This window comes from Salvelinus namaycush, chromosome 7 (genome assembly GCF_016432855.1).
Source record: "Salvelinus namaycush isolate Seneca chromosome 7, SaNama_1.0, whole genome shotgun sequence".
NCBI classification, from domain to species: domain Eukaryota; kingdom Metazoa; phylum Chordata; class Actinopteri; order Salmoniformes; family Salmonidae; genus Salvelinus; species Salvelinus namaycush.
In genome coordinates, this window is record NC_052313.1 from 57,320,032 (window position 1) to 57,333,791 (window position 13,760).

The 13,760-nt window shown below is 43.5% G+C and overlaps 2 protein-coding genes across 2 annotated transcripts; both read right to left on the minus strand.

Moving 5' to 3' along the window:
- Nucleotides 1-3,984: 3,984 nt before the first annotated feature.
- Nucleotides 3,985-8,648, minus strand: LOC120050551 (gamma-crystallin S-1-like). Its single transcript, XM_038997141.1, has 3 exons — nucleotides 8,640-8,648; nucleotides 4,673-4,915; nucleotides 3,985-4,257 (listed from the first exon to the last, which is right to left on the minus strand). The coding sequence occupies exons 1-3, from the start codon at nucleotides 8,646-8,648 to the stop codon at nucleotides 3,985-3,987; spliced, it is 525 nt and encodes a 174-aa protein (XP_038853069.1).
- Nucleotides 8,649-9,716: 1,068 nt separating this feature from the next.
- On the minus strand, nucleotides 9,717-11,026 carry LOC120050552 (gamma-crystallin S-1-like). Its single transcript, XM_038997142.1, has 3 exons — nucleotides 11,018-11,026; nucleotides 10,283-10,525; nucleotides 9,717-9,983 (listed from the first exon to the last, which is right to left on the minus strand). The coding sequence occupies exons 1-3, from the start codon at nucleotides 11,024-11,026 to the stop codon at nucleotides 9,717-9,719; spliced, it is 519 nt and encodes a 172-aa protein (XP_038853070.1).
- Between the last annotated feature and the right edge of the window lie 2,734 nt (nucleotides 11,027-13,760).

Below are 13,760 nucleotides of genomic sequence, written 5' to 3' on the forward strand. Positions count from 1 at the left end.
CGCTCCGGTTTGAATGTGTCAAGAATTGCAACGCTGCTGGTTTTTCACGCTCAACTGTTTCCTGTGTGTATCAAGAATGGTCCACCACCCTAAGGACATCCAGCCAACTTGGCACAACTGTGGGAAGCATTGGATTTAACATGGGCTATCATCCCTGTGGAACGCTTTTGACACATTGTAGATACCATGCCCTGATGAATTGAGGCTTCTTCTGAGGGCAAAAGGGGGTGCAATTCAATATTAGGAAAGTGTTCCTAATGTTGTACACTCAGTGTAGCTAGAAAGGAGTGATGAATATGCTTTTGAAGCTGTGCTGCAGTGGGTTCACAGGGCCAAGCACAGGTACTTCAGAGCAAGACTCAAAGGGCCTTTAATCTGAGAGGAGGCAGCAAAGGCAGTGAGAACAGAGAGGGTGCTTCCCAAATGCCACCCTTTTTCCTATGTAGTGCACTACTTTTGACCAGGGGCCATAGAACTCTGGTCAAAAGTAGTGCACTATATAGGGAATAGGGCAACATTTTGTGACTCACAGAGAGGATTCATGGGGGCACTCAACTCTTTCATCCTCTCTCTGCAGCTGCCAAATGTAACACCCACACCGTGGTCCATGTCTGACTGCTAGACAGAAATTAAAGTGACACTTCCCTCTGCTGGCCGATGTTGGTCACTGCAGTCCTTATCAGATCTAATGGTCAATTCAGCACATTTGATTTCAACAATAATAATAATAATAATAATAATACAAGTACCTAATCTTTTTTTGGTTACATAAATATTGGTATTTGTCCATTTCTGTTGCATATACCTTTTCCATCAAGTCAGATACAATTGAATGGTTTTGGGCAGAGTAAAAATAGCAAGGATATTCCCTCACAGACAGATGTTTTTAGCACTGCACAAGGTATTAGTTATGTGCAAAGACATTGCAAAGACTTTGCTATGGCAGGTTTGCATGAACCCGACCCTATGACACTTGAGAATGACTTCCTCTGCTGGAGGGTACCCATACTGTACAAGGATACAAAGAGATTTCTGAAAGAGATTTAAAGGGATTGAGTGAGAGGATGCACTTACAGGAAAAAAATGAAATTAACACCTATAGGTTAATAATACAGGTCAATTAGACTTAAGTAAGATGTAGGGAATCCTTTCATGAAACTGTATTGTTGTTATTGTCACTCTGAATACACAAAGACTACAGAAAACAAATAAATAGCTACAAATGGATGTATGGTGCACGTAGGGAAATGAAACAATGCAGAAAATCCCAGACATGATCAACACTTACACATCACAGACAATCATCTATCCATGAGTTATAGGTCCCCTAAATGACAGTGACTCGCCATTGATTTGTTGGCGTGGACTAGAAGATGGGGTGAGAATCAATGCTTTTATATACTATTTATAGATGTCTAAAAACACTTCTATGAAGTAGCTACTTGCAGGAATCCATTTTCCCATTCCTGTCATGTTATGATGCTGGATACTGTACCTTGCATTGCATGCTGGGTAGCAGGCCCTATGCAGGCTGGGTAGTGGTAGTAGTGTCAGAGCTGGCATGTGGTACAATACATTGGGCTGTGCAGGCCCAGGCCCACCAGACTCATGCTTGGTTTTTGCATTGTCAGCCACTTCTGTGTATAAAACACTGTGTTATTTCAGCCATCCCTGGCACCAACCTGGTCTCAGAGCATTTCGTATTATTCTGTATGTAAATCCGAGAAGCGCAATTTAGTGTGATATGTTACGTTTCGTATGGTATGTATTAATTTGTGGATGTCCATCATCCATTTCGTATGATGTGTTATGAATTACAATTCGTATTAGATGTTACAAATGTGCAAAACTTAGAATATGTTACGAATTCGCAAAATGTACAATATGTTACAAATTTGCTAAATGTATAATATGTTACGGATTCTAGCAAGGTGGCTAACATTCGCTAGGCTAGGGGTTAGGGTTAATGTTAGGTTTAAGTTTGGGAGTTAGGTTAAAGGGTTCAAGTTAGGGTTAGGGGAAGGGTTAGCTAAAAGGGATAAGGTTAGGGGAAGGGTTAGCTATCCATGAGGAGATTTGAACTCACAACCTTTGGGTTGCTAGATGTTCATGTTATACGCCTATCTGTACACCCCGACCACGCACGCACGCTACTTTCATTTTTGCCGTAGCCCTTTCCTGCAGTCAAATGACCTAGTTGCCTCAGGGGTGGAATGTTATGAATATTTTTCATAATTAATAAACAGACAAAGATCCCGTGTTTCTATGTTTCTATGTCAAACATTATTATTATTATTTCAGTCTTCTGTGTTGTATATAAAGTGTAATACTGTAACTCAAACTCAAAATGTAATACATTTCAACTCTATATGTGACATGGTACAGATGTCTTCTTTTTTTAAGCCCATAACCATGTGTGTGAGGTGGATACTTTTGTTTCAAAGTAGATTTGTTTAAGACTACCAAGAAACATTCTGTGTGACCCAGATTTCGCCCACAGCAGTAAATTAAGTAATCATATTAATTTTTGTGTTCCAGATTTAAGTTTACTATGTTACGTCTAGTCTATGAGACCAGGCTGCTGGCACAGGCTCATCAGGCTGCCACCTCAGCACAATACCCCCCACTGACATTGCTGTGGATCCTTATTGGCAAATCCCCCTGAATCATCACTGGGGTTTACTGACCCATTGTTCAGACTTTTTAGCCCACATGCCCATTGACCACCACCTGCACCCACCTCTTACCCCACCCCAAACAGACTCCCCAGCTACCCCCTGCCTCCCAATCCAAATAACCTCTGTGTATTGATGTTGGGAATCATCGGGTGGCTTCATGACAAAATACAAAAGAGTGATACGGTATTATTGTTGTATCTCTTCCTGAATGTTCCTCGTAAGAGGCGGCTGGTGGGCGAACAGCGGCAGGGTCGAATTTCAATTGGTCGCGTGTGGTCACACGAGGGCACGTCAGTACACAAACACTGTACACAAGATTCAGTTGACCTCATATGACCGAGGGATGTCACCATGACTACACACTTACTGTACTACACAGTCTGGTTGTTCTCAAAAACATCTCACCAAATACCAGCCTGGTCTCATAGACTAGACGTACGATAGTTAATGTAAATCCAGGACACTCAAATTATAATGATATGTTAAGGCAAAAACAGTGTGTGTGGATCGGCGTATAACTCGCATTGCAACTACATTGGAACCTTACCTTAATAGTTTTAGCTAACCCTTCCCCTAACCCTAACCTGGGGCGGCAGGTAGCTTAGTGGTTAGAGCGTTGGACTAGTAACCGAAAGGTTGCAGCTCATTTGGTATGCCAATCGACGGTCTTGATGCACTCCTTCTAGTCTATACAATGCAGCTTACCACATTCATGTGGTGTTTGAAATTACAATTCATGCTGGATTTGTATGTGTTGAGATTCTATTGAGTAGATACGATGGGACAGGCAATGTGTACCCAAAAGGCTTGCTGGCACTTTCTTCTACTGTGGGAACTTACCTCAAGCGCTCTGATGATGTCACACAATGGTGAAAATGTAGCACAATTAAAGATAATGTCATAGTTTCCAGAAACGACACATTTTACAGTGTGCTGTCAACTCTATCTATATGGACCGGTACCATTGATGGCCCTACAGAGCCCCACATGCAATCAAGACATATCAAGAGAAAAGGAAGTAGAGAGGAAAAGAAAGGAAGTAAAAAGTCAGATGCCTTCTGATTGGCTGTTGAGCATAACAATGTCTTTATTTGATCACCCTGTTGCAGGAAATTAAAAACTCGTAGTGTATTTTAGTTTTAAAAAGGCTTCTGAAGTTTGTAATTTCCACTTGATTTTCCCTTACAAAAATGTCCATCAATTATAATCCACATAATAATTAACATTTCCTGTTGCTGCAGGATTATTTTCCTGCTATAGCAAACTGGCTCAAATTAAGATCCTACATCTGTATGACACGGATGGTCTAAAAGTCCTGGACGCGGCGGAGAGAGCCCACGTTGGCTTGCATGCCCCCCCACTCGGTGTGGCGTCTGTACTCTCCCCTCTCCAGCAGGTACTGGTGCCCCCTGTAGTTGGGGTGCTCGTAGAAGACCCAGGCACCGTCCAGCACGTTGGCAGAGTGCACCTCGCGGTGGCGGAAACGCTCAGACAGGTTGGGGCTGTCCTCACTGAACTCAATCATCTGACCGGCAAAGTCGGGGCGCTCGTAGACGCGGATCCTGTGCATGCCAGTGGTCTACAACACAGTGGAGCACAGTTCCAAACTTCATCTGAACAATAGAGATCAATCAGCTGTTTCATTATACCTGGGATATCAGTGTCCTCATACGGGACACCAACATCAGGTTTCAACAGATCAAAAGACCACTGTGGTGTTAGAATGGAAATGGATGCACTATAATAATTACATTTGGTCCTGTGTGTGTGTGTGTGTGTGTGTGTGTGTGTGTGTGTGTGTGTGTGTGTGTGTGTGTGTGTGTGTGTGTGTGTGTGTGTGTGTGTGTGTGTGTGTGTGTGTGTGTGTGTGTGTGTGGTTTGCATGCGTGCATGGATGCGTGTTTGGTGTGTGTGTATGTGTGTGTAGATCCCTGAATGAGTAATCAACATGTACCACTACCACGCACAAATCACCTCACAGTGACTTGACTTACATGTCTGATAATCCGGCAGGACTTGATAGTGTCGTTGTAGCCCATCCAGCGCTGGTAGTCGGGGTACTCTCCCCTGGTCAAGATGTACTGAGAGCCCATGTAGTTGGGTTTCTCGTAGACCACCCAGGCACCACTCTCCACCCTGATGGAGTTGCAGCGGCTGAAATGAGAGCTCAGTTCGGGGCAGTCGCTGCTGCACTCATAGTGAAGGCCCTGGAAGTTCCGGTCCTCATAGAAGAAGATCTGCACAAAGGATTGTTGTCTTTTAAAAACGGTCACTTTAAAAAAAAAAAGAGGAAAGCACACACACACACACACACACACACACACACACACACACACACACACACACACACACACACACACACACACACACACACACACACACACACACACACACACACACACACACACACACACAGCCACCTACAGTACCTTCCCCTGCATGCGGTCCATGTTTGGATTATTCTTTTTAATACTATTCTACACACAATCAGAAATATCCCTCTAGACATACACGGTAATGTAAGGACACTGCCCTGGGGGAGTTTTATATATGTATGACATGGAAATGCATGGCCAGTGGAATCATTGTCATTCAAATGTGCACCACTATTAACTAGGGCACAACAGCTGATGCTGTGTTTGTTTTAAAACACCACGGCTTCATGCCAAGTTCAATGATCTGTTCTATAGACGCTACCTTTTGATCCTACGGAGCCTGATTCCAGAATCTTTTTAATTTATCCAATAAAACTGTTGTCAGCGGTGAGCAGCAGTTACTAGAACATAGCTGTTAGTCTGAATACACTGTAGTCTCTGATAGTTCCAGTTTGCTATTCCTGTCTTTACCTAAAGCCAGCTGCTATAATGCCTTATGATCTAGTTATAATGCATTGTAAGACTTGTCTGAGCATGTATGATCCCTTAATAATCATCTCATAATGACCCTCACCAAATACCAGTCATTTTGAGTTAGCTAAAATGTTGATACATAGAGAAACATAACATATTATAAGCCTTGTTAAAGATATTATAACAGCTCATATCCAGGACATGTTTATGACAAGTTATAAAGCATATACTGACATGCTTTACCTTTCTGTTGAATCGGTAGGTGCACTCTGACCAACTAATAGCATACAGTCTTTCTACAGATGAGTTCCTCTGTAAAACTATAGCACAGGGAAACAGTTGTAGGCCCATCCCGGCCCCTTTCGTGCATTAGAAATCGTAGATAGTTATAAAGTGCATAGCCTTATGTTTCTATTGACTTATACAACCACAAATTGCAGTTTTATTTCTGCACGTCTTTAGATCGGTGAGGTAAAACCGTAGGATTGTGTGTTGTGAAATTCACTCCATAAAAAATTAAATAAATGTACTGTATATATATATATATATATAGTACCAGTCATTAGTTTGGACACACCTGCTCATTCAAGGGTTTTTCTTTATTTTTACTATTTTCTACATTGTAGAATAATAGTGAAGACATTAAAACTATAAAATAACACACAAGGAATCATGTAGTAACCAAAAAAGTGTTAAACAAATATTTTTGATTTTAGACTCTTCAAAGTAGCCACCATTTGCCTTGAAGACAGCTTTACACACTCTTGGTATTCCCTCATCCAGCTTCACCAGGAATGCTTTTCCAACAGACTTGAAGGAGTTCCCACATATACTGAACACTTGTTGGCTGCTTTTCCTTTACTCTGGGGTCAAACTCATCCCAAACCATCTCAATTGGGATGAGGTTGGGTGATTGTGGAGGCCAGGTCATCTGATGCAGCACTCCATCTCTCTCCTTCTTGGTCAAATAGCCCTTACACAGCCTGGAGGTGTGTTTTGGGTCATTGTCCCAAATGATAGTCCCACTAAGCGCAAACCAGATGGGATGACGTATCGTTGCAGAATGCTGTGGTAGCCATGCTGGTTAAGTATGCCTTGAATTCTAAATTAATCACAGACAGTGTCACCAGCAAAGCACCCCCACACCATCACACCTCCTCCTCCATGCTTCACGGTGGGAACCACACATGTGGAGATCATCCGTTCACCTACACTGCGTCTCACAAAGACACGGTGGTTGGAACCAAAAATAAAAAAATTGGACTCATCAGACCAAAGGACAAATTTCCACTGATCTAATGTCCATTGCTCGTGTTTCTTGGCCCAAGCAAGTCTCTTCTTATTATTGGTGTCCTTTAGTAGTGGTTTCTTTGCAGCAATTTGACCATGAAGTCCTGATTCACACAGTCTCCTCTGAACAGTTGATGTTGAGATGTGTCTGTTACTTGAACTCTGTGACACATTTATTTGGGCTGCAATTTCTGAGGCAGATAACTCTAATGAACTTATCCTCTGCAGCAGAGGTAACTCTGGGTCTTCCTTTCCTGTGGCGGTCCTCATGAGATCCAGTTTCATCATAGCGCTTGATGGTTTTTGCGACTGTACTTGAAGAACCTTTGAAAGTTCTTAAAATGTTCCATATTGACGGACCTTCATTTCTTAAAGTAATGATGGATTGTACTGTAGTTTCTCTTTGCTTATTTGATCTGTTCTTTCCATAATATGGACTTGGTCTTTTACCAAATAGGGCTATCTTCCGTATACCACCCCTTTCCCCCCCACCTTGTCACAACACAACTGATTGGCTCAAAAGCATTAAGAAGGAAAGAAATTCCACAAATTAACTTTTGGCAAGGCACACCTGTTAATTGAAATGCATTCCAGGTGACTACCTCATGAAGCTGGTTGAGAGAATGCCAAGAGTGTGCAAAGTTGTCATCAAGACAAAGGGTGGCTACTTTGAAGAATCTTAAATATAAAATATATTTTTATTTGTTTGACATTTTTTTGGTTTCTATATGATTCCATGTGTTATTTCATAGTTTTGATGTCTTCACAATTATTCTACAATGTAGAAAATAGTAAAAATAAAGAAAAACCCTGAAATGAGTATGCGTGTCCAAACTTTTGACTGGGACTATGTACATATATATTAATAATAATAATAATAATAATAATTCACTCCATGGTTTCATGCCTGACATGAAAACAGGAGACTACGTAGGTATAATGTACAGTATATTTTGCGGTGTTGAGAGGGCAGTTGTAGATATCAGAATGAATTGGACATTTGGGCAATATCAGCTATTTCAATCAGCAATGTCGTCTTTCTTTATAAAATAAATAAATAAATGTAAGTCTACTTTTTGGGGGGGGAAGTATTCAGACCCCTTGACTTTTTCCACGTTTTGTTACATTTCAGTCTTATTGTCACGTTGTATAAATGATTGAAGACAGGCGCAGGAATACGTAATAGGGTTTTTTAATACTCCACCCAAAAATACAACATGCCATGAAAGGCACGGGGACGAAGCCCAAAACAGACACGTATACAAAACACAGGGATGTACCCAAACAAAAGAGCGAGGTAAAAACCTCTAATAAATATACGGGGCGAGACCACCAACCCACCACACGGGGTGAGACCCGTAATAACAAGTGCACAATACACGCAGCGCGAAAGCCGAAATAACAAAGCACAGGTACTCACAAGACCAACAAACATGGGAACAATAACCGCTCAAGACAATGGTGAATAGAGGGCACATATATACACATACTAATCAGGGGGAATGGGAACCAGTCTGTGTAATGAGATAAGACAGTCCGGGGTTGGTGGTGATGATCCAGTTCAGTGATGCCTAGAAGGTCGACGACGTAGACCTCTGGAACTGGTGAACGGAATGAGCAGCAGTACCGGGGGAATCCGACACTTATTCTAAAATGTTTTTTTTTTTAAATGCTTTCCTAATCAATCCACACACAATACCCCATAATGACAAAGCAAAAACAGGTTTTTAGAAATGTTTGCTAATTTTTATTCATAAGTATTCAGACCCTTTACTCAGTACGTTGTTGAAGCACCTTTGGCAGCGTCTTGGTGATTCCAAACTTTTCCCATTTAAGAATGATGGAGGCCACTGTGTTCTTGGGGACCTTCAATGCTGCAGACATTTTTTGGTACCCTTCTGTGCCTCGACACAATCCTGCCTCCGAGCTCTACGGACAATTCAATCATGGCTTGGTTTTTGCTCTGACATGCACTGTCAACTGTGGGACCTTATATAGACAGGTGTGTGCCTTTCCCAAATCATGTCCAATCAATTGAATTTACCACAGGTGGACTCCACTCATGTTGTAGAAACATCTCAAGGATGATCAATGGAAACAGGATGCACCTGAGCTCAATTTCGAGTCTCATAGCAAAGGGTCTGAATACTTATGTAAAAAAGTAAATTTGCAAAAATGTAAACAAAAAATAACTATTTTCGCTTTGTCATTATGGGGTATTGTGTGTAGATTGAAAAAAATAAATGTAATCAATTTTAGAATAAGACTGTAACATAATAGAATGTGTAAAAAGTCAAGGGGTCTGAATACTTTCCGAAGGCACCGTATTTACATATTCTTTCTTTAGTGGTTGTGCATCTACAGACACATAATCCTGGAACAGGGACCTAGCTCAACTGTAATGCTTGGTAACCTCTGGCCATTGTTTTGGTTAAAACTTAAAAAATGTCTTTAACCCTTCTGGGTGACAACCAATTTGGGTGACAACCAACAACCAATGCTTTTTAAGTAGCCTGTACATGTTGTTTCTCTGCTTCAGTTTTGGAGCTGATAATAGCTGTTATTTTGACAGGATCGTTATATGAAGACACACGGGTGTCATAATGTGCTTATGACACATCTTACCATGCATTCAAACTGCATCACAATGCATTACACCTGTCGCCGTTAAGTAAAGTGTTACCTCATGCAGCCCAGGTTTTGAAATCGGACTACAACTGTCACGAAAATCTATGGTCAGGACCAAAATAAAGGAATGAGATTCAGCCCATATCGATCACTCAAGCCTGAATATTGTGCTCATATTGCAAAGAAGTTTTTTAGATTTTCAACACAACTTTATTTGTACTTCTTACACACAATCATGCACATCCTCAACCCTTGGTGGTGACGTGCCGTACTACTTGACACAGCGGATGGAGCCTACGTTGGCTTGCATGCCCCCCCACTCGGTGTGGCGTCTGTACTCTCCCCTCTCCAGCAGGTACTGGCGCCCCCTGTAGTTGGGGTGCTCAAAGAAAACCCAGGCGCCTTCGAACACCTTGCAGGAGTTCACCTCGCGGCTGTGCCAACGCTCCTGGAAGGAGGGCATGTTGTCGGCCACCTCCATGCTTTGGCCCTCAAAGTTAGGCTTCTCCCACAGCTTCGTTCTCCACGAGTTGCCCACCTGGAGTCAGGAAACAGAATCACAACAAGAACGTAATGTTAAAGCAGACATTTGTTTAGGGAAGATATGACCATCTAAATAAAAAAAAAGATATCTTGACCTGCCCCTTTATGGCTGAACAATAACTGCTGCACAATCATGTAAATACATTTACAGTAGGGTGGTAAGGTCTTGTTAGGAACAAGCTCTGTAATTGTGGTGCTAACCTGGGTAAAATGATTACAGGTTGGTTATACTTCTCTATTCCATATGAACTCTTTCAAAGAGTCTCATATTGTCCATCCATCCACTCTACTCACATTCCTAATGATGCGACAGGACCTGACGGTGTCATTGAAGCCCATCCAGCGCTGGTAGTCAGGGTACTCTCCAGGGGTCAGCACGTACTGGAAGCCCATGTAGCTGGGCCTCTCGTACACCACCCAGAATCCCCCCTCCACCCTGACTGAGTTACAGCGGCTGAGGAAGGTGTGCAGGTCGCTGGAGTCACTGTTGCACTCATAGTACCGTCCCTGGTAGTTCCGGTCCTCGTAGAAGGTGATCTGACACCAAACATCATATAATTAAGTGATAATTCCTGAGAAGCCTGTGGTAACTTGTGGAATAGACACCAGCTGGAATGTGGTTTTAACCAATCAGCATTCAGGATTAGACCCACCCGTTGTATAATACATATTATGAGTTACTCTGCAACTTCAATGACATATGCAGTTTGTATATAACTTACTATAGAGTTATACTTTATGATAACTTTGATAACTTTGTGATAGCTTTATTAATAACTGAATGTGGTAACTTTATCAATAACTTTGTGATAGCTTAATCAATAACTTCATGTGATTGCTTTATCAATAACTTCATGTGATAGCCTTATCAATAACTTCATGTGATAGCCTTATCAATAACTTTGTGATAACTTTATGAGTAACTTTCTGATTATTTTATTAATAACTTCATGTGATAGCCTTATCAATAACTTAATGTGATTGCTTTATCAATAACTTTGTAATAACGTTATCAATAACTCTGCTTACCTTTTCCATGTTTAATTATCAGTAGGCCAGGCATGATACATTAAACATTAAACCACCAAGCTCCACCAATATTCTCTTTATATGCAGCCAGGACAATAAAAGCAAAGCACATGGTTACTTAGCAGTGTTTGAATTGGATATAATTCAAATCCAGACTCATCACATTGCTCAGAAGCACTGATGCCCCGATCTACAAACAAAGACAAATGGAAAGTGCAAACCATCCCAAATGCACTTTATACCGTACACCATGCTGACCAAAACAAGGGCACTAGAGGACATTGGTTTGATATCAAATGTTTTGGGTCAGGGCCCATCCTTTTTAACTTGTCAAAGAACCTGCATGAGGTCTGGTCTCCACAACAGGACAAGAGGTCTGGTCTCCACAACAGGACAAGAGGTCTGGTCTCCACAACAGGACAACAGGTCTGGTCTCCACAACAGGACAACAGGTCTGGTCTCCACAACAGGACAACAGGTCTGGTCTCCACAACAGGACAACAGGTCTGGTCTCCACAACAGGACAACAGGTCTGGTCTGCCCAACAAGACAAGAGGTCTGGTCTCCACAACAGGACAACAGGTCTGGTCTGCACAACAGGACAACAGGTCTGGTCTCCACAACAGGACAACAGGTCTGGTCTCCACAACAGGACAACAGGTCTGGTCTCCACAACAGGACAACAGGTCTGGTCTCCACAACAGGACAACAGGTCTGGTCTCCACAACAGGACAACAGGTCTGGTCTCCACAACAAGACAACAGGTCTGGTCTCCACAACAGGACAACAGGTCTGGTCTCCACAACAGGACAACAGGTCTGGTCTCCACAACAGGACAACAGGTCTGGTCTCCACAACAGGACAACAGGTCTGGTCTCCACAACAGGACAACAGGTCTGGTCTCCACAACAGGACAACAGGTCTGGTCTCCACAACACGACAACAGGTCTGGTCTCCACAACAGGACAACAGGTCTGGTCTCCATAACAGGACAACAGGTCTGGTCTCCACAACAGGACAACAGGTCTGGTCTCCACAACAGGACAACAGGTCTGGTCTCCACAACAGGACAACAGGTCTGGTCTCCACAACAGGACAAGAGGTCTGGTCTGCACAACAAGACAAGAGGTCTGGTCTGCACAACAGGACAACAGGTCTGGTCTCCACAACACGACAACAGGTCTGGTCTCCACAACAGGACAACAGGTCTGGTCTCCATAACAGGACAACAGGTCTGGTCTCCACAACAGGACAACAGGTCTGGTCTCCACAACAGGACAACAGGTCTGGTCTCGACAACATGTCTGGTCTCGACAACAGGACAACAGGTCTGGTCTCGACAACATGTCTGGTCTCCACAACAAGACAACATGTCTGGTCTCCACAACAGGACAACATGTCTGGTCTGCCCAACAAGACAACAGGTCTGGTCTGCCCAACAAGACAACAGGTCTGGTCTCCACAACAGGACAACATGTCTGGTCTCCACAACAGGACAACAGGTCTGGTCTCCACAACAGGACAACAGGTCTGGTCTCCATAACAGGACAACATGTCTGGTCTCCATAACAGGACAACAGGTCTGGTCTCGACAACAGGACAACAGGTCTGGTCTCCACAACAGGACAACAGGTCTGGTCTCCACAACAGGACAAGAGGTCTGGTCTCCACAACAGGTCTGGTCTCCACAACAGGACAACAGGTCTGGTCTCCACAACAGGACAACAGGCCTGGTCTCCACAACAGGACAACAGGTCTGGTCTCCACAACAGGACAACAGGTCTGGTCTCCATAACAGGACAACAGGTCTGGTCTCCACAACAGGACAACAGGTCTGGTCTCCACAACAGGACAACAGGTCTGGTCTCCACAACAGGACAACAGGTCTGGTCTCCACAACAGGACAACAGGTCTGGTCTGCACAACAGGACAACAGGTCTGGTCTCCACAACAGGACAACAGGTCTGGTCTCCACAACAGGACAACAGGTCTGGTCTCCACAACAGGACAACAGGTCTGGTCTCGACAACAGGACAACAGGTCTGGTCTCGACAACATGTCTGGTCTCCACAACAGGACAACAGGTCTGGTCTCCACAACAGGACAACATGTCTGGTCTGCCCAACAAGACAACAGGTCTGGTCTGCCCAACAAGACAACAGGTCTGGTCTCCACAACAGGACAACATGTCTGGTCTCCACAACAGGACAACAGGTCTGGTCTCCACAACAGGACAACAGGTCTGGTCTCCATAACAGGACAACATGTCTGGTCTCCATAACAGGACAACAGGTCTGGTCTCGACAACAGGACAACAGGTCTGGTCTCCACAACAGGACAACAGGTCTGGTCTCCACAACAGGACAAGAGGTCTGGTCTCCACAACAGGTCTGGTCTCCACAACAGGACAACAGGTCTGGTCTCCACAACAGGACAACAGGTCTGGTCTCCACAACAGGACAACAGGTCTGGTCTCCACAACAGGACAACAGGTCTGGTCTCGACAACAGGACAACAGGTCTGGTCTCCACAACAGGACAACAGGTCTGGTCTCCACAACAGGACAACAGGTCTGGTCTGCACAACAGGACAACAGGTCTGGTCTCCACAACAGGACAACAGGTCTGGTCTCCACAACAGGACAACAGGTCTGGTCTCCACAACAGGACAACAGGTCTGGTCTCGACAACATGACAACAGGTCTGGTCTCGACAACATGACAACAGGTCTGGTCTCCATAACA

Bases quoted from the DNA above. Each gene is read 5' to 3' on its own strand.
- LOC120050551 (XM_038997141.1), bottom strand. The intron at 4,258-4,672 runs GTAAGTCAAGTC...ACTGTGTTGTAG, and splicing joins CCTGCCGGATTATCAGACAT to ACCACTGGCATGCACAGGAT.
- LOC120050552 (XM_038997142.1), bottom strand. The intron at 9,984-10,282 runs GTGAGTAGAGTG...TCCTGACTCCAG, and splicing joins CCTGTCGCATCATTAGGAAT to GTGGGCAACTCGTGGAGAAC.